The 22,083-nt window shown below is 39.6% G+C and overlaps 1 protein-coding gene across 1 annotated transcript in view; it reads left to right on the plus strand.

The window, feature by feature from the left end:
* LOC118408988 (calcium/calmodulin-dependent protein kinase kinase 2-like) overlaps positions 1-22,083 on the plus strand; it is a gene marked incomplete in the record, with an annotated part of 34,066 nt that overhangs the window by 8,968 nt on the left and 3,015 nt on the right. Inside the window, 11 exon segments of the mRNA XM_035809853.1 lie at positions 475-523; positions 9,087-9,217; positions 13,842-13,878; positions 14,102-14,123; positions 14,437-14,525; positions 16,684-16,757; positions 17,863-17,962; positions 19,002-19,027; positions 19,506-19,559; positions 19,746-19,819; positions 20,668-20,755. Of these exon segments, the coding sequence (XP_035665746.1) occupies positions 475-523; positions 9,087-9,217; positions 13,842-13,878; positions 14,102-14,123; positions 14,437-14,525; positions 16,684-16,757; positions 17,863-17,962; positions 19,002-19,027; positions 19,506-19,559; positions 19,746-19,819; positions 20,668-20,755 (744 nt within the window).

Consider the following 22,083-nt stretch of genomic DNA (forward strand, 5'->3'; position numbering starts at 1 on the left):
ATATGGAATACAACACGGTGTATTCCATATCACCTGAGGTACCAGCCCGACCGTGAGAAGGATCACCCGATGGCCAAAGGCCGGAGGGTGATCCGATCCGCGGGAGGGCTGGGACCGAGGGTGATGCAGAATACACCGTGTTGTATTTTGTCTTACCCACCTGAGAAAACACATATTTCAATGCAAAATGCACCAGAAGTTGAGAAAGTGTTTTGTCCTCGAACAGAAGATTGTAGCAACAGCAATTCTAACGTCCGAATCCAGTATTCGAATTTTTAACCGTGTGATACGGAAAGTTATGACACGGTCCGGAACACCTGTATGGAACGTTTTTGTGTCACAGGTATGACATAAATTGTGTTTATCGTAGTATATGCTGTCATATGTTAATTATTTATGTCATATATAATCATGTATATTGTTACCTTGATTGCATGCTGGTCCATTAATATGGAAAACTGCTTCTTTTAACAGGCAATGAAGATTATATCCAAGAAAAAACTCATCAAAAGGGATTTTTTCCGTAAGTATTTGCTGACCTGCATATTGCAATATTTCCAACCTTTCACCAGCTATTAGACTTCCAAAAAACTACATTCCTGTTAAAATCACAGAACCCACTAGTCATTGAAAACGTGGACTTTTATCAGTGACTACCTCCAAAGAAGAAATCTACAAACCTCGCAGTAAAGTATGTAGATTGAATCATAATATAGCTGTATAGAATAGACACTTGTTACTTCTTACTGTCTGTGCCATTGCAATTAACCTATGGGCATGGATTTGCAAATAAATTTATAGATTAAATTAATGGGGAAGGTCTAGCAACCCTCCCTGTAAAAATGATTTAACCCTGCTACTAAAACAGCAATTAAGGAAACTTGCTGCCATATGTGCAACAAGACACTACAAGCCAGAGTCTAATGTCCCACCTACAGTAAAGAGAGAGAAACATTGAAGAGGCTCCACAATAACTTTGGAATTCCACTTTTCCCATTTTGAAATGGGCTTATATTTTCAATATAAAAGCACTTGGTGAAAAGTCTTTACATATGATTGACAAGTATGATGTACAGTTGTAAAATATGATGAAAACTTTCATGAATATTCATTTTGAAAATTTTCTTCCTGCAGGAAGCGTTTTTCCTGCAGGAATTCCTGCAGGAAAAACTTTTTCCTGCAGGAATTCCTGCAGAAATTTCCTGCAGGACAAAGGTAAATTCCTGCAGGAAGAATGTTTTCTGCAGGAATTTCTGCAGGAATTTCTGCAGAAATGACCTTAAAATTAATATCTAAAGCAATGACTGGAAGAGTTCTGTATGCATTTGATTTTGTTTTGAAACTGTTAAACTGTGCCAATTTCATTAGCTGTTTTAGCCTTGACTTTCAATGTCTAAAATAGATATATATTGGAGGCATTGTTTATTGTTTCATTTTCCTAGTTTTATTGATTATGTTGCCGGAGATGCCTGAGGCATTAGAAAAAAAAAAACTGCCCTATGAATTAACTTGAATTCCTGCAGAAATGACCTTATAATTCATATCTAAAGCAATAACACTAACTTAAAGGAGTTCTTATCAATTTTTTTCATTTGTTTTGAAACTGTTAAACTGTGCCTATTGCATTAGTTGTTTATCAAACCTGACTGTGAATATATAGTGAAATATATTCATACATAATAGAGGGCCTTGTATCCACAGGGCATGAACAAGATAAATCCATTTTTTAATCCAAGTATGTTCCATGGATGAATGTGTTAAGAATTCATTGGATCGCATTCTGAACTTGACAACTCTCTGGCAACTAAACTTCAAGGGCATGAAAAAGCCTGGCATGTTAGGGTGCCCTCCCCATAATTACATGTAGACTGCCTTCAATATATAAACAATTTCTTCAGTTGAAGTTTACAAGACTTAGTCTACTTTTCCCATTTTGTCAAGACTAACATTTTCAATATAAAACTTAAAAGCACTCCCAGCCAAGAAGAATTTTCTGGTAGGAATTCCCACACCGGCCATAACAATGCCTGCATGAGAAGAGGCAACTAGAACTTGGTTTCAACAAAATGTAACTTCCCTTCTGGCACATAAGCTGTAATGTAACCATCAGCCATCATGCAATCCGCCTGAAACTGAAAGGGGGATGCCCATGACAGCGGCTATTTTACACGTGCACGAGGCTGGACAGTCATACATTTACCCAGGATCTATTTTATGTCCTTTTTACGCACAGAAAAAATTGTATAACCACAGACATACGACCTAGTTGTAGGCCTCTGTTGTATGTATGGCCCTTTCCTCATCCATAACTCCTGAGGTAAATGCTGTAAGATTCATCAAAAGGCTCATGTACAGGTGTCATAATAACCTCTCCTGCCCTTTCCTGCCCATCTCTAAAGAAGCCATGATTATCTACTGGTGTAAACTAGCAAGTACAATGCATGTACTAATTTGTAATTCAGGTCATTAGAGAAGTGAAAGACAATCTCAATTGGGTGAGAAGTATAGTTAATGATGCCTTCCAGACTACAAGGGAGTTTTTAAACAAGTTCTGAGCAAGGATCTTATAAGGAATTGACTGACCTGATCTTAATATTGAAGAAACCTCAGGATAGATAAGCTTTTATTTAGCATAAAAGTTTATCTGAGTTGGTACATTACATTACAAGGGAAAAACTGTTCTCTAACTCTAGTAAGTAAAATTCTCTCATCAGAAACTTCCCTTCTCAATCATAGTCAGTGTGCTACTATTTGATAGTCCTGCATTTATTCTTGGCCTGTTGCAAATGCCAGTTATATATAGGGGGGTAGGAGGTGCGGAAGTGTGAATTATAGAGGTGGCTCGAGGGGTAGAAATTATACAGAAAAGGTTGCAAAAGACCAACAAAATAAAATAATTGATTCATCTTCGTATAGATAACTCACAAATTAAAGTTACACACAAAGTATGAGTCAGTTGGCCATGATGTTTAACAGCCTATGTTGTGCTTACACGGCTGTGGTGTTTTCATCAAATGAACTCCTCTGTTCGAATGCTCCTTCCATGCATGCATTGAAATACAGTACCAACGTGGCCAAGGATGAAAGGTCCTTGGTCAGCAACCTGAGATTTGTTTGATCTCATTCTGGTCCCTCTTTTCAACCTCCTTGATCTGGTTGGTCATCTTTTGATCATCATAAGATATTAACACTTGAGTATAAATGGGATGGAATGCCATGAAGTTGTTATGCTTCATTGGCAAGTTTGTTCCAGAGAATATTTCATAATCTAAAATTGGGCCTTATAACATTAGCCAGGAGCTTGCTTCCTCTAGTTGAAAATTCAAGTAAGTATGCGCTATTGTAATGCGGGTTCAAAGTAAGGTCAGCTATTGTTCTAAAGATATGCAAATGATGCTGGTGTCCAATTAACAATTAGCAAGAATCCAGGTCCAAACATCCTGGCTACCTGTAACTTGTAGTGCTGAGGATCAAAGGCCTTCAATTTTCAAAGAGATTCGAACCATGGAACTCAGAGGTCCATTATTAATAGAAGAAATTTCAGAAGAATTACAGAATTTCAGAAACTTAAGTTCACTTTAACACTAATATTTGAATTCAAAATGGTTAAACCAGTAGGGTAAATCAAGGTTGTCTTCAATTTAGGGCTAAACTATGAACAATGTTTCTTAAAGTTTTGTGAAAATTTGATGGTCCTTTTAAAGAGCTTAGAAATATGTCCACTTTAGCTAATAGACTGCTCAAACCAAGGAGGTTTGGGAATGAAGTCAGCACCTCTGTGCCTTTCCAATCCAGCTGTGCCTTGCTGCCAGTTTGCCCTTCAAGCTGTGTTAAAAGTAAACAACTGCTGCTGGCTATCAGACCCCCTTCTGTCAGTAATGACCATGATAAAATCAGACCCGAGCGCTCGAAAATAAAATTGTCCTTCTAGTCCCTATTACTTTGTAAATGCCAGGGAAGTGACTCAAGTGAGTTTGCCATGGACTAACGCTGGGCTGGCCAGTTTGGTTTGAACATTGATTGGTTTGGGAAGGGGTGCCAGACTTAAATAATTATCGTAAATCAAAATGTCTCTTTTTTAATATTCTACAAGTCATGTAGTTCTCAAGAAGATTTTGAAGAATGGGACTCATCTGAGCAAGGTAATCAATCCCAAAAGTAAATTTTCAGGTTTCTGTCATTCTGAAATACCACTGACCAAGTAAGGAAGGTTGTCATGATAAAGCCACTCTACAACTTAGTACAAGCAGAGGTTTGGCTCCGGCTGTTTTTTTAACATTTTTTTTAGTCATTTGTATTGGGCTTTCTATTTTGTATTGTATCTTGTATTGTTTGGCTGGCGTACTTCAAGAAACATGACAAAATAGAAAGCTAAATAAAAACGACTAAAGTGAAACGTCAAAAAACAGCCGGAGCCTAACCTCTGCTTGGAGAGTAGATAAACCCTTGTTGCGCTGACTGAAGCCCAGGACTTATCTCTGAGCAAGACACGTGTTAGGAAGAAAGTCACCACCTGGGGTTCTTGGACAGTCCCTGTGGGATACTTGATAATTGCACATGTATCCTTTGCAATTGTATTAAGGACAAAAGCTGACCTTGTTTGAACCTGCATAACAATAATTACTTGAGGATTTTCCTCTCTGGCCTGACAAAATCACCTAAAAGGAGGATCAACAAGCCAAAAAAAAGGCATGGTTGTAAGCCATAGTGGAAACACCAGCAATATCCATCTGTCACTTGCCAACAAGCCCTTTGAAGTTTAAGCTGTGTCTTTTCAACCAGCACAGATTAACAACTGCTTGGTCAGTTGGTGTATGAACAAGACGTGAATTGTCTTGATTTGCATAGAGCCAGCAAAAAGTGGCACATGGAAAGATTGCTCTCTAAGCAGAGGTTTGGCTCTGGCTGTTTTTAACATGCTTCAAGGAGGTTGTTTTCAACCTCCTTGCATGCTTTTAGGCATTTTTGTCAAGTTTTCTATTTTAATATTGTACCGTTTCCTTCATGTCTGCTGGCCAAGGCCTTTAACACATCAAAAACAGCTGGAGCTGAACCTCTGCTTGGAGAGTATGAAAGATAGAATCTCTGTGTCACGCCGGTTACTCTCCAAGCAGAGGTTGGGCTACAGTTTAGGCATTTTTCAACTTTTTGTTTGGCTTTGTTCCTCCTGTCCATTTGCGCGAAAAAAAAGTGCAAAATAGGAAGTTCGACAAAAACTCCTAAAGCACGTCTGCTGGGTGAAGAGTTTCGGCAGATGTTGGATGTATGATATTCTTCTATAGGGTCTGGCCCAGGCAATGTCAAACAATGAATCTTAAATGTCTTGAGGAGGCAGTAAAGGTTAACACGCCTTCTCACATGCTGAACCACATCGTGAGGACTGGCTTGGAAGAAGTCGGCTTGAGGCCATCTTTCCCACTGACACAGAAGTGCAAGGTCCTTCACAATCTTGCACTTTTGAAACACAAGAGGCAAGTAGTAGTCTCCTGGCTCCCAGGATTTTAACCCGGGCCCACCAGCTCACGAACCTAACACACTAACCACTCACTGGCTAAAAGGTGACAAACCAGACCATGTTAGACTGGTCAGTTGGTGCCTTTTGAACCCCACTTTTGCACAGTGATTCTTTGTCCGTGATCAGCACTTAACCTCTAAATCTCCAAGCAGATCTTGCGGTGTCATAAGGATAGGGAAGGAGTTTAGCTGGCAGAAAACTCCTCTGCTGGCTTAACTCCTTCCCCAGCTTATAATACTATCTTATGCTACTGCAAGATCTGCTTGGAGATTATGAACCTCTGTCTTACTGAAGCTCATGCATTCCTTCATGGACTTTCAAATGCCTTCAAACACATCATGTTTCTTAATATTGCCACTAAGTTTCCTCTGGATCCCCTGATCATCCCAAATATATATCAAGACTCGGCTGCCAGAAAAAAAAAGATTTTATGATTCAGAAACGTGGCTGACATATCAGATTCATGTCTGAAAACGTTCACTTTCCTCAGTGACGCCACAAAGTATGACCCCACGTACCTGGATGTAACCTGGATCCAAGCTTTAATGGTATATAATAAAGTGAGAAGTTGTCTGGCTATAGTGCTGTGCACAGCACTGCCTAATTTCCCATTTTTCCAAATGCTAAGGTTGCCATTAGTAGGTAGTCCAAAAGTGTAGCCCGATCAAGTTGGTGAGATCAAGGAGGATCAAGGAACTTTTATTGATGAAAGCTTCTTGATCTGACTTGGAATCCTGTAATCCAACCCAGAAGTGAATTTTCAGGTTTCTTCAACTTTAAAGTTCTAATCTGAAATTTTCTTTGCCTGACCAAGGACGTTTAATATATGAAACTTCCTTGGCCCAAGGAGGTTAAAAAAATCATTTCAACCTCCTTGCTTGGCCTGACTGCCCACCAGGCTCTATAAAGCAGTTGTGTATAGAAATTTCACAGTGTTTTGGGAAGGTCCCTGTGGGACTTGCTAATAACTTGCTAATTGGGGAGCATGCCTTGACAATAACTGACCTCCTTTCAACCCACATAACAATGTGCATAATTACCAAAAAGAGGAAGGTAAGCGCCTTATATACAGCCTGCCCATGTAGTAGGATTTGGAACCTAAACTACAAATAATCTCTAAAAAACAAACTTTTGCCTGATGTTTCTATTCATATGAATCACCGGTAACAGCTTCATGGCATTCATGGCTTCATGTTAAATTGTTAATGGTCCAAAAGATAACTGTACTTTGTACCAGATCAAAACCCAGGTTATCATTAAGTCCTTGGTTTGGTTAATATCAGAAAGTTTGTTGTTACTTTGTTGGGCTTTTCAACACCTCTCTATAGCACATGCTAGCACCTGCAAGATAGTCCATAGGCCAGGACCCCAAATTTCACCTATCAATACCCTATGCGGACTGCAGTGGCAAATTATGCTTATCATTCTAAGTAGTAGAAGGCCTGTGGCATATATTGACATGTGACAGTCATTCTGGTTTGGTAGCTTTATTCTGGCTATCAGTATCTGATATCAGCCTTCAAACCTATCACCATCTAAATGATCAGGAAATTTTTTTGTCTTAAACCAAGGAGCTTTTATCAATAAAATCACAAGAGACCTAGGCCTGGGGTAGCCAAGAGTAAAGATTACCAAAGGCAAATAGTGAAGACTAAAAATCTATTCCCATTTAATAGGTTGCTGTTGGAAAATCTAGTTCCCACTACAGAGGTTACGCGGGTGGCAGTAAATCCATTTTGGGGTGGGGGTAGAAGTGAACTTTTGCTGACAAAATTTTCAGCACGTGGAGCGCCGAAGGCACAACGCATCGCACCAGAGGCCTGAAAATCTTGACCCTCTGAAATGCTATTTCTTGCATTTTAACTAAGATAAGTTAATGACATTACCATCAAAATTACACATAGTTAAAGTTGCTGCGAGCAAGCACACCTCCCCCCCCCCCCAACTCCCGGCATATTTTCATCATTTTCAACACCGCATACTCCTATGCAGAGGGAACAACTCCCATTACATACTCCTTCTGGCAAATGTCTGGTCCCTCTGCTTGCTTACGTTAGCTTTTCGGTTACTTTGGGCTTCGCCACAAACCAGCTGTCAGCCAATCAGAGAAGATGCCTTTCAGTTTTCTAAAGGGAAATCTTGTTCTAAGTAAGGAAAGTCCTATTCGTGACAGATGCTATCGTCACAACGTTCCATGCCAGGGTGGTTTGTCCGTCTGGTTCTGCGTCAAACTGAGAATAAGGTACTAATTTTGTGATCAGTATCATAGGAACTGTGGGTAGATGGCGATTGCTGCCTCACCGAATATTACCCAAAAACATGTAGAAACCATCATCCTCTTGCTGCGGTAGCAATTTCGTCAGCATGCATGCATATTGGCAATTTCAGTGCTTAAACTCTATCTTATGCATGGTACAGGTGCTAATGGAGGTACCACAAAAAATAATGTAGATCCATTTCTTTGCTGACTTCTGATCCTTTAAATGTTTTTACTTAGCTTATGGATGCTAAATGGATAGTTCTTGGGCACTCAAATTGGCTTATATACTCATAAAACGTCAGTATTGAGGTTAAAGAAAAAATAGAAGAGGTAACTAATAGTAATTGCCACAGCTTCCGTACCTCTGAAAAATATGAGTACCTCTGAAAAAATATGAGTAACCATTGCAGGACAGGCATTTTGTTAAAGACAAGTTAATTCATAGGGCAGTTTTTTTTTTCTAATGCCTCAGGCATCTCCGGCAACATAATCAATAAAACTAGGAAAATGAAACAATAAACAATGCCTCCAATATATATCTATTTTAGACATTGAAAGTCAAGGCTAAAACAGCTAATGAAATTGGCACAGTTTCAAAACAAAATCAAATGCATACAGAACTCTTCCAGTCATTGCTTTAGATATTAATTTTAAGGTCATTTCTGCAGAAATTCCTGCAGAAATTCCTGCAGAAAACATTCTTCCTGCAGGAATTTACCTTTGTCCTGCAGGAAATTTCTGCAGGAATTCCTGCAGGAAAAAGTTTTTCCTGCAGAAATTCCTGCAGGAAAAACGCTTCCTGCAGGAATTCCTGCAGAAATTCCTGCAGGAAGAAAATTTTCAAAATGAATATTCATGAAAGTTATTATCATATTTCACAACTGTACATCATACTTGTCAATCATATGTAAAGACTTTTCACCAAGTGCTTTTATATTGAAAATATAAGCACATTTCAAAATGGGAAAAGTGGAATTCCAAAGTTATTGTGGAGCCTCTTATTGTTTAAGAATATTAGAACCAAAACACACATCTCTCTGAGTACATAGAACAATATTTTCCATATACTGTTATCATGTTCAAATCATATATCCGTCTATGTAGGTCAGTTTCTGAATACTGTATTCCATTTGCGAGACCAGATCACTCAATACATAACTGTACTGTTATCGATAATATTTTGTTGTTCTATATTTTAGCCTCGTACTACTATAATTGTCTGTAAAGCTATCAGTTGTTATTGGCTCAGAATAAATGCCGTACATTGTACCTTGTGCAATTGTTGACCAATGAATTCATCTGTGTGCTCAGGACGCCCTCCTACCCGCGGTGCCGGGGGCCGGTCTGGAGCCGCCACAGCCAGCAGGGGGCTACAGCAGATCTACAAGGAGATCGCCATTCTTAAAAAACTCCATCACCCCAACATTGTTCATCTGAAGGAGGTAAGAACTCTTACTAGTCAGTCTCACAATAGACAAGATCGCCATTCTTAAAAATCTCCATCATCCCAACATTGTTCACCTGAAGGAGGTAAGGACTCTAGTCACTCTCACAATAGACAAGATCACCATTCTTAAAAATCTCCATCATCCCAACATTGTTCACCTGAAGGAGGTAAGGACTCTAGTCACTCTCACAATAGACAAGATCACCATTCTTAAAAATCTCCATCATCCCAACATTGTTCACCTGAAGGAGGTAAGGACTCTAGTCACTCTCACAATAGACAAGATCGCCATTCTTAAAAATCTCCATCACCCCAACATTGTTCACCTGAAGGAGGTAAGGACTCTAGACTCACTCTCACAATAGACAAGATCGCCATTCTTAAAAATCTCCATCATCCCAACATTGTTCACCTGAAGGAGGTAAGGACTCTTATAATCACTCTCACAATAGACAAGATCGCCATTCTTAAAAATCTCCATCATCCCAACATTGTTCACCTGAAGGAGGTACGGACTCTTATAATCACTCTCACAATAGACAAGATCGCCATTCTTAAAAATCTCCATCATCCCAACATTGTTCACCTGAAGGAGGTAAGGACTCTAGTCACTCTCACAATAGACAAGATCGCCATTCTTAAAAATCTCCATCACCCCAACATTGTTCATCTGAGGAGGTAAGGACTCTAGTCACTCTCACAATAGACGAGATCGCCATTCTTAAAAATCTCCATCATCCCAACATTGTTCACCTGAAGGAGGTAAGGACTCTAGACTCACTCTCACAATAGACAAGATCGCCATTCTTAAAAATCTCCATCACCCCAACATTGTTCACCTGAAGGAGGTAAGGACTCTAGACTCACTCTCACAATAGACAAGATCGCCATTCTTAAAAATCTCCATCACCCCAACATTGTTCATCTGAAGGAGGTAAGGACTCTAGTCACTCTCACAATAGACGAGATCGCCATTCTTAAAAATCTCCATCATCCCAACATTGTTCACCTGAAGGAGGTAAGGACTCTTATAATCACTCTCACAATAGACAAGATCGCCATTCTTAATAAACTCCATCACCCCAACATTGTTCACCTGAAGGAGGTAAGGACTCTAGTCACTCTCACAATAGACAAGATCGCCATTCTTAAAAATCTCCATCACCCCAACATTGTTCACCTGAAGGAGGTAAGGACTCTAGTCACTCTCACAATAGACAAGATCGCCATTCTTAATAAACTCCATCACCCCAACATTGTTCACCTGAAGGAGGTAAGGACTCTAGTCACTCTCACAATAGACAAGATCGCCATTCTTAAAAATCTCCATCACCCCAACATTGTTCACCTGAAGGAGGTAAGGACTCTAGACTCACTCTCACAATAGACAAGATCGCCATTCTTAAAAATCTCCATCATCCCAACATTGTTCACCTGAAGGAGGTAAGGACTCTAGTCACTCTCACAATAGACAAGATCGCCATTCTTAATAAACTCCATCACCCCAACATTGTTCACCTGAAGGAGGTAAGGACTCTTAGTCTTACTAGTCACTCTCACAATAGACAAGATCGCCATTCTTAAAAATCTCCATCACCCCAACATTGTTCACCTGAAGGAAGTAAGGACTCTAGTCACTCTCACAATTAATAGACGAATTTGGACCACACTAATCTGCTTGTCTAATTGTGCATTTTATAAATGATTATAGAACGCATTCCCCAGACCAAGAAGAGGCAGGTATCTGATTACAATACTCTGAAAAGAATAACCCCAAAACATTATTGGAGTTAGGCGGAGGGTTTATAAGACTTAGTACTGGGTTTGGTGGTCGTTCAAACATGTTTCATTATTTACTGGGTGCATGATGACATATAAAATGTACATGTAGACAGTTTGTGAGCAAGATCCCAGGACCGGCTTGCACTCAGTACTTTTACAACATGAAAAGAAATGTTAGAGGAGTTGAGCGGACTTAAAGTGGGTCAGGCCACTAATGTCTGTGACTCAGCTGCTTCTGGGTTTTCTGATCTGAAGGGAAATGGTTATTATCATGAACCACTTAGAAGGTTTGAGAAGGGCTTAGATTAGAAGGAGGAAGAACTAAAGGACCTACCTTTTTTATCATTGCAATCTACATATAGAGTTGATTCCACATTACCAAGAGGGTCAGTCTTGCCTTTTGTTCCAACATTTTGAAAATCTTTATAACATTCTAAATGTGATAAGTAACTGTTTAGGACTATTTATAAGATCTGTGTGATGTTCTAAATATTTTCTATAGTGTTCGTACATGTTAGAAACATTTCTAACATCAAATCCATTATTTCTGTTACTTTCTAAACTGTTCCAACATAGATTCATCTTTTGTAATCATATGTTTGAACAGTGAAACAAAATGATGAAACTGGGTCAGTGGGCTTGGAAGAGGGCAATTGACACATCCCTGCCAAGTACAGGAAATTGTGTCTGTCTGACAGCTTGTCACAAATTGTTCATGTGTCTGTGGAGACATGGACAAAAATGCATCAGCCGGGAAGGCCCATCTTAGCAGCTTTGTTTATTGGCGTAATAAAAGTTTTTATGGAGGAAAAAAATGACGCAAATTGTTGGAACATAAAATTATGATCACATGTTCCAACAATAACAAAAACACATAAATGTTTCTAAATTGTTCTAAATAAAGAGATATTTGTACCATTGATTTCCCAATGTTTCCAACATATATAAACTCTGCACAAAAAGTTTGGAATATCAAGTTTGGCTGGTCATATTTCCGTTGGTTCTGCATCAATTTCAATGTGTTATATATCAATAGAAAGCGTGTATGATTTTCTTTCATATGGTATCAAACTTGTTATGATTATAAATTTGTGGAACGAGCACCAAGGCTGCTTACGTCAGTGGGTCACGAAAAAAAAGTGCCCAAATTTCCCTTTTTGTGTTAAATACTGTATCATACTGTTGATATGGGTGCGGGTGTCAAGGGTTCAATCTATCCATTTTCACATAATCTTTGGTACACAGAACACCCAAGTTTATGTTTAACATTTGAGTAGAGTATATGTGTTCCTTTTGGCTGTTCGATGACCAAATGGAGGTGTGGAGGCTGCAAGGAGAATGTCACGCTGACTGTCACGCGGATAGTTGTTTGGGGGCAGTGTCATGGTGTGGTGCATCATATACGGTATGGCTGGCACAGGAAAACTAAGGTTCACTATCATCCCAGACAACCTCAATACTGTGAGATACAGTCAGTATTCAGTCGCAATGTCTTATAATACCCCTGCAATATGGGGCCGAATTCTGCAAGATTACACGGCCATGCACACAGTCTGCAATGGTCCTTGCTCTGTGTGGACGTTGCATTTGGTCCCACACACACGCTGACGATGACATTGCGACTGAATGGAGACTAGTGTCCCCGTATCTCACAGTATTGAGGTTGTCTGGGATGATAGTGAACCTTAGTTTTCCTGTGCCAGCCATACCGTATATGATGCACCACACCATGACACTGCCCCCAAACAACTATCCGCGTGACAGTCAGCGTGACATTCTCCTTGCAGCCTCCACACCTCGATTCGGTCATCGAACAGCCAAAAGGAACACATATACTCTACTCAAATGTTAAACATAAACTTGGGTGTTCTGTGTACCAAAGATTATGTGAAAATGAATAGATTGAACCCTTGACACCCACACCCATATCAACAGTATGATACAGTATTTAACACAAAAAGGGAAATTTTGGCACTTTTTTTTCGTGACCCACTGACGTAAGCAGCCCTGGTGCTCGTTCCACAAATTTATAATCATAACAAGTTTGATACCATGTGAAAGAAAATCATACACGCTTTCTATTGATATATAACAAATTGAAATTGATGTAGAAACAACGGAAATATGACCAGCCAAAGTTGATATTCCAAACTTTTTGTGCCGAGTTTAGATAGGTTCAAACATGTTCAAACTTTCATTTTCCATTGTTTGAACAATTTAGAACTTCAGTGACTGAAATATTCTTTTGCTTAGAATAGTTCAAACTTATTACAAATATTATTTCAAAACCCTCTTGGTGACTCGGAATCGACTCTACATTGTACCTCGGAGTCCTTTGATACACAAATAAAGACTTCTTGTTTGTTTGATACACCGTAATGCATGTTTTGTGGCCCAATTTTTGTAATCACCTGTGCATTCCTGTAGGTTTGAAATTTTAGGCTTGTTTTTTGCTGCTGATTTTTTTCCTTGTTTATACCATCTTCCATTAGTTTTGGGTCTCCAGAAGATGACATTGTGATCCATAAAATCAAATAACTCACTCACAGTGGCCTAACAAATTTATCTAGAATCCTGATACATTGCACCTAAGCAACGAAGCAAGGTGTTTTTATTTATTGTGATAACAGTCTTAGTTTAAACATTGAATTATTGCACCTCTTTTAATGATATGTGTGATACAACCAATGTTAATTGAAGATGTAAAATGTAGAGTTATAATTATCGTATTTTATAGTGAGGAATGCAGGAAGTCACTATAGACTAGTTGTCTGTTCACCCTTACTAATAAAATTTTATGTTTTTATATAAAATATGAATTTCTCTTACTTGTGCAGGTGTTAGATGACCCACAAGATGACTACCTTTACCTGGGTAAGTATCAGGCATTTATGTACACAAACTGTAGTGAATATGGTTTGGAGACAGATGATATTTCTAGCCAGCTGTATTTGTAAGAGGTAAAGAACTATTCACATGTACATGTATGTCTGGTCTCCATGTACAATGTGTAAATCACTTGTCAAGTAATACATGTGATGGAGCTTTATTGTAACTTGATACATTACATACTAATTTTCTTTGTTTCTTTTCACAGTGTTTGAACTTGTTGAAAAGGGGTAAGTCCAGAATCTTGTCAATTTGTAGGTTTCCTTGAAATGATTGAATTTACCAATCTTTGATCCCTAATTATTAAATTATGATTGTGTTGTCTTCCATGGAACAGTCCTATATAAGATGATGACTATAAAGTTTGTATCTAAATGACCTGACGTGTGTGTTTATTGACAGTGACTTTATTTGAATTGGACAGCATCATTTCGAATTGGAAATGCCATTTTGGAGAATAATGTACTATTTGGCATAGATGTTTGTTGTTTAGACAAATATGTACATGACTTGACAATAACTGCAAGTCGATGTTGTTTCCAGTCCTGTAATAGAGGTGCCCACCAACAACCCTCTGTCTGAAGACCAGGCCAGGGAATATTTCCGTGATGTGGTTCTGGGACTGGAGTATTGTAAGTACAAGTCTAGACAGTTTTTGTTGTCAAGTTTAGATCCTTCAAGTTGAACTTGAATGTTGGTGAATTCTTTTTTCATTTGTGGGCTTTGTGTAGGGTAACTGCAGGGTATTTGAGGTCCTGGGTTCAAATTAGGGCTTTTCTCATTGGACCGGTCCAGAAAAACCGGACCTGAAAAAACTAGGTGGACCTGATTTTGGACCTATTAGGAAATTAACAGATTATTTGATCAGGCATTAACACGTTTTGAAGCTTGCAAGTGGAAGAAAATAACAAGAGTGAAGTAGAGTAGAATTTATAGTCATTTCTACCAAGTTTTACAGTCAATTGTACACTGTCAGGTGCAGTTAGCGTTGTAGGATTTTAAAACAACACTTTTAGTCTAATAATCCACCAAACAGATTTCTTTGTAGTTAAATGAACCATTGGTATGAGTTATACTAAATCAGGTCCAGGTTCAAGTCCGGACCTGGACCTGATCCTCTGGACCTGAACCGGAACTGGACCTGAATAATCTGTACCGGTACCCAGCCCTAGTTCAAATACTGCAACCATACTTGTTTGGGAAAGGTACTTAACACGACTTTCCTTGCGTCATGCATCTAGGTGTAAAAATGAGAACCTGAATTTGAGAAATGGTGTATGACATTAAAAAAATTTTGCAGCTCAAAAGTCTCAGTGGTCATTTTCTTACTGACAGTGTCAGGATTTCAATCACTAAGCTTTGGTGGGAGGTAAGACTCTACTAAGAGGCAGTAGAAGGAGACACAGTGGATAACAACAATGCCCCTATCATGCCCGTAGCCAGGATTTTGCCTGGGGGGGTTCGTTTCACTCTTTGGCGGACCAACGAGCGCCAAAGGCGCGAGGCGAGCGCCGAAGGCGCGAGTTTCCTAGGGGGGTCCGGGGGCATGCTCCCCCGGAAAATTTTGAAAATTTAACTCTCTGAAATGGCATTTCCTGCGTTTTTGAGACATTTTCAAAGAAAAAATCAGAGACGCTCACACAACTGCTTCAGACATTAATTTATTCGACGAAAACGAAAGATTGGGTACATGTATGAAATGGCACGTCATCACTTCTCCGAACTTTTAACTGGCCCTGATACCCCATTCAATTTGTATACGACAACAGACACGAAAACTAAAAGCTTTACAACGCTCTTGTACTTGAAATGTTTTTCCTCTTAGAAATGGGTGAAACTACATCGTGCCAATCAGCAGGCTCTATCACTGTGTATACATCTGTTGCACAACAATTGTACAAGATAAAAAGTATGGCATCTACATTTATCAATTAACTACAGTTCTATAGCTTATCTTAACTTGTGTCGGCGGTGTCATCCAAAGTCCGCCAAATAAGACTTCCGGGCGCCTTTTACCATAGCAACAGCCAGGCGTGACGTTTTTGACTGCGGTCAGCCACTTTCATTGCCACCCCCGTTAAACTCTAGCTCAGGCCGCACGGTCCAGGTCCGGCCCGCTTTGATTCCAGCTCCGGCCCGCTTTGATTCCAGCTCCGGCCCGCACGTCACAGCTCCAGCCCGCACCAGAGTCCAGCTTCGAGCTGGAATCAGTGCGGGCCGAAGCTGGACCGTGCGGGAGGGCCGAAGCTGGAGTTCAACAAGGGTGATGGCGTGAAAATTGTCTTTCTAAGGCGTGCCGCGCCCCGCCTCGCGCGGGCCGGGTTTTGTACATATCAGTAGCACGCGCCGGACTCAGGAAGAACTAACTAAACCGCAGGGTTCATCTTTACTAACATTATGATAATGTGAGCATTTTTTCTAGGATTCTAGACCCGTTGGAAATACAAATTAGTCCGCCTTTTAAAAGTATTGTGCATTGAAAAAACGGACCTTCGAGAAAAAAGCGGACCTTCGAGCCCGCGTCCGCACCCCCCGAACCCCCCCTGGCTACGGGCATGCCTATGGCCTAAAAAGGCTATGGGTCCCGGAATACAGTTACCTTCTGTCTATCCTGAGTGTATATATGACGCTGTCATTGTTAAAATAAGCTACTTTAAATAATTTGCAGCAAAGATCATGCAGTCTAATAGAAATGTTGACTTGACATGCAAAAGGCTGTTTCGAGCTTAAAGCACACTATAATTTGATAATTGTGATTTTGATGTGTAAAATGTGTATTGTCTGCTTCAGTGCAATATCAGAAGATAGTCCATGGAGACATCAAACCTTCCAACCTGTTGTTGGGTGATGATGGACATGTCAAGGTGAGCTTACACGCCTACTCTGGTAAACCACCTTAAAGTTTGTTGACTTAGTGTCTATTGAGCTTTCTTGTTAATAACGAGCTTGCTTTTATTTACCACAAGCCACTCAGCACCCAACTTGCACTAATTTTCCATATAGAGGCTAGGACAGAGGTTGTAATTTCTGTTGTGTACATGTGTGTATACAGTCAAACCTTTGCATAGCAACCACCTGGCCACTACGGTCACTTTTTGTTGGTCCCTTGGATTTTTCCCATTGACCCAAGCGTTAAGAAATAGTCTATAGCGGCCACCTGTCCAAAGCAGCCACAGCCACACAATTTCCGGTCCCGTAGATAATGAACACTGCCTATTGCAAGTTTGATTGTAGTTTGCAAGGATTTGGAGTTCCCGACAGGGTCATTTGGGCCGCATGTCAAAATCTTGCAGGCATGTCAGGAATTTTTCCCCAGGCATGTGCAGTTGCATCATCCCTGTAGTGGGGAATAACTCGGGTATGGATTGACAGATCTTCATGATATTTGGAATGTAGATAGCTTTACAGATACCTTACATTATTAAATGCTAATCATGCATATCAAGGTCTTAATTGCATAATTAATGACAGTTTTAAGTACACTGCATTTCATGTTAGAATGTTCTTTAAAACCATCGCCATATTGACAATAATTTTTATTGCCACAGTTATTATACATTGATCCTGAGATTGTAACATGTGTTGTATATGATCTAGACTGAGATTGTAACATGTGTTGTATATAATCTAGACTGAGATTGTAACATGTGTTGTATATGATCTAGACTGAGATTGTAACATGTGTTGTATATGATCTAGACTGAGATTGTAACATGTGTTGTATATAATCTAGACTGAGATTGTAACATGTGTTGTATATGATCTAGACTGAGATTGTAACATGTGTTGTATATGATCTAGACTGAGATTGTAACATGTGTTGTATATGATCTAGACTGAGATTGTAACATGTGTTGTATATGATCTAGACTGAGATTGTAACATGTGTTGTATATGATCTAGACTGAGATTGTAACATGTGTTGTATATGATCTAGACTGAGACTGTAACTTGTGTTGTTCCCACCAGATTGCAGATTTTGGTGTGAGTAATGAGTATGATGGGGTAGACGCCATGATGTCCAGTAGTGTGGGCACACCTGCCTTCATGGCACCAGAAACACTCTCAGGTAAGCCAACAGTTCTCACTGTTGTGACAGCTACATTTTTTCATTGTCAGGTGTTCCAGACCAGGTGATAAATTGGGTTATCATATGGGATTCTACTGTTACTACACAGCCTTTCATAACATAATTTGAATCTATATCATACCTGTGACGCAAAAACGTTCGATACGGGTGTTCCAGACCGGGCCATAACTTCCGTATCAGACCGGTTCGAAAGGCGTATCACACAGGCTCCATTCGAATAAATCGAACTGTTTCGAACGGGCCGAGTGCGGCGCCATCGAATGTTCGAATACCTGATTCAGACGTTGGAACATTACTGTTACAACACTTCTTGTTCGAGGGCACCAAATTTGTTCAACTTCTGGCGCATTTCGCATCAAAACAGGGGTTTTCTTAGATGGGTATGACATAGATAAAATACAACACGGTGTATTCCGCATCACCCTCGGTCCCAGCACTCCCGTGGGTCGGGCTGATACCTCGGGTAATACGGAATACACCGTGTTGTATTCTACATGTACTTCATGTATTATTGTTAGAAATTTAGATTAAATGGAATTGATGTCATTGATTTGAAGATGCCAAATTTCCTGGCGCATTTTGCATAGCAATGTGTCCTTGCTCGGGTGAGTATGGCATAAGGGAAACTCAGATGCTTACAGGAGAGGTGTAACAGTGGGGTTCAAGAACCGCCAACCGAATCGGTTGTGTGCTTGGTATTGTTAGCTTGGCTAACCAGGTCCGGCACAATACTTAGTAGGTTACGGGTTCAAATCCCGGAAGCGAAACTGTTCTACTCGCCTCTAGCATTTCAGAGGCATTAAGGATCGTACCTGATACATATTATAGTACTTAGTCAGTTATGATGTATTGAAATCTGTTTTTTTCTTCACATAATTCATCTTAGGACATGCATGTGAATATGACCCAGATAATACAGGACATTACTTAAGAGTCACTGCATTAGTTTAGATAATGTTTAATATGTATCATTGCTCTTTAGTTTCAATTGGTGAATGTTTTTCTTGTTATATTCCAGAGTCTACTGACAAGTACAGTGGAAAGGTAGGTATAAGCATTGCCAAGAAAACTACAATCAACTGAATAACATGCTCAATATGCATATGAAAAGACATTGGGATGACACTAGTGAAGTGTGGTGTAGTTGCTAACACTTATCTCCTTCAAGGTGGTTACAACACTCTCCAAACAGAGGTTTGCCCCCGGCTGTTTTTTTTAAAATGTATTTTCTGTGTTTCTGTAAAGCTTTCTGTTTTGTCCAGTTTTCTTTGTGTCCACCAGACCAGTGTAATCAAGTTAATTCTGCATGACATCATTCATGATATAATAAACAAAGCAGTCAGTTCTGTACCTAGTTTCATGACTTTTGTAAATCAAAATTGACGAAAGTATGATTTGTAACTTGGTGTGATATAGGATATATGACTGGATGTATATTTTGTACAAACGTTGAATGAAATATTGAATTTGGTGACATGAGCAGTTTCAGCATGATATGAATCAGATGTGTTTTTGTTTCCAGGGTCTGGATGTCTGGGCATTGGGAGTCACTCTGTACTGTTTTGTGTATGGCCATGTAAGTACACACTAACTTTACATTACAGGAGAGAAAAGTTTATTACAAGATTTGCATGTAGTTAGTAATTGTTTGTGATGAGTATAACCTAGGCTATGGGTGGCCACAAATTAATGTGGATTTTAGCACTAGAAATATGCACTCCAGATTGTCTGATGACTATTTTCTAACTTGTGCACGTTGCAGTGTCCATTTGAAGACAGCTCCATCCTTGCACTTCACACCAAGATCAGGAGTCAGGACCTCTCCTTCCCTAACGGGTCAGTATCACAACACTCTTCTTTATTCACTAAGGGGCACCATATAATAAGTTTTTCCAGAGCCGGCATTTGATTACCATCTGTCATTTTCTTTAGGACAAAACTGAAGAGTTTACTTTGTACTGCAGCTATAGGGGCTACTGCTAACATTGCTGTTGCAATTACTGTAAATGCATTTGAGTTCACGGGGATTAGATTTTGCGGTAGCGGGAAAAATGCCTTTTGTGGTGGTTTTAAGTTTGCGGAAGCACCATGTATTATAAAAGTGTTGGACCATCTGTACAGGTATGATGTGAGTTTGGGTCGGAACATTTGAAATGCTGTTGAGTATAAAAGTATTGTACCATCTATACAGGTATGATGTGAGTTTGGGTCGGAACATTTGAAATGATGTTGAGTATAAAAGTATTGTACCATCTAAATACAGGTATGATGTGAGTTTGGGTCTGAACATTTGAAATGATGTTGAGTATAAAGTATTGTACCATCTAAATACAGGTATGATGTGAGTTTGGGTCTGAACATTTGAAATGATGTTGAGTATAAAAGTATTGTACCATCTATACAGGTATGACGTGAGTTTGGGTCGGAACATTTGAAATGATGTTGAGTATAAAAGTATTGTACCATCTATACAGGTATGATGTGAGTTTGGGTCGGAACATTTGATGATATTCAGTATAGAAGTATTGGACCATCTGTACAGGTATGATGTGAGTTTGGGTTGGAACATTTGAAATGCTGTTGAGTATAAAAGTATTGTACCATCTAAATACAGGTATGATGTGAGTTTGGGTCTGAACATTTGAAATGATGTTGAGTATAAAAGTATTGTACCATCTATACAGGTATGATCTGAGTTTGGGTCTAAAGGAACTGCTACAGAAGATGTTGGACAAGGATCCGCTGTCTCGTATCACCATCCCTGATATCAAGGTGAGTGGCATGCACACATCCCAGCTGTAGGTACTTGTACATGTAGGTGGGCGTACAGAAGAACTTTATTGCGCAACGATTGTACACGGTACAATGTATGGCAAAAAAAGAAGAAGAACCAAACTTATCATCCTAATTACTTAAACAAGTATCAACTTAGTATTATGCAGATTATTAATATAGAATGAAATTGGCATCCTAATTTCTAGAACAATAAGAGCTAGCCTAAATCATTGATATTGTATTACAATCGAGTGGGGCTAATTATGAGTTTCGGCATTTTTTCTTATGACAAAGCGGTCTTTTGTATATTTACATATTTTAGCATTGTGGGAGTTGTTACATCTGAATATATCTGTATCATAGAGTCTCTTAAACAGGTCATTTGTTTAATTACTGATGTTTAGGGAAGCTTCGTGTGGTCGCCCTGATTTGGAGGATTTTATAAAGCTCACTTGCATGTATGTACTCAGTAGAGTCATGTTGTTTGGCATTTTAAACCCAGGTATACAAAAAACTGGGCATCTGACTTTGGTTTGGGAAGTGGAAGGCAGTGGAAAGAGAGGGATGGGCTCCACCTCCCAATACCAATTGCCCTAAAAACAGTGGATTGCCCACTGCACTTACCGCCCTAAAAGACTATCAGAGGTGGCGGCAGCAAATTTCGCATGGGGGGGGGCGAACTTTACTGACAGAACCTCGGCGCTACCCGTCGCGCCGGAGGCGCGACCATCCTAGGGGGGTCCAGGGGCATGCTCCCCCGGGAAAATTTGAAAAATTGACCCTCTAAAACGCCATTTCCTTCCTTTTGACGGGCAAATTTTGCTATGGGACTACCTACCTACCTACTGAGTAGATTAAGTAAATAGAAAAACTCAAGCCTGGGAAATGGAGATAACGTGATCTGTTATTCATGTACTAGATAATACATGACGATTATGATGAGTTAACTGCTGATATGATGCAATATTGTCTTAGTTAAATTATTTATCATGGAAATTTATATTTGTGGGGTATTCAAATTCCTACCATTGAGTCTCTGGTCCTGCTACAGGGCAAATTTTAGTACTTCCGGACACGCGCAGATGGCCTACTTTCAGCCTACTCAAAATGACTAGAATGCCCTTGACAAAAGTGGCTGTAGAAATGTTTTTCTTGGATATTCTCTTGGATTTTGGAGAAGCATACATCGTAATACAGGTAAGGGTTGCAACATCTATATGGTCAACAACCATGCCAATGTGAGTTTTTCATGTTCTAAAAGTCAGGTAGGTGATTTTTGACAGCAGGAGCAGACCGTCTTTCTGCCATGATTCCCATTGTTAAGA

Source organism: Branchiostoma floridae, unplaced genomic scaffold (assembly GCF_000003815.2).
Source record: "Branchiostoma floridae strain S238N-H82 unplaced genomic scaffold, Bfl_VNyyK Sc7u5tJ_72, whole genome shotgun sequence".
NCBI classification, from domain to species: Eukaryota; Metazoa; Chordata; class Leptocardii; order Amphioxiformes; family Branchiostomatidae; genus Branchiostoma; species Branchiostoma floridae.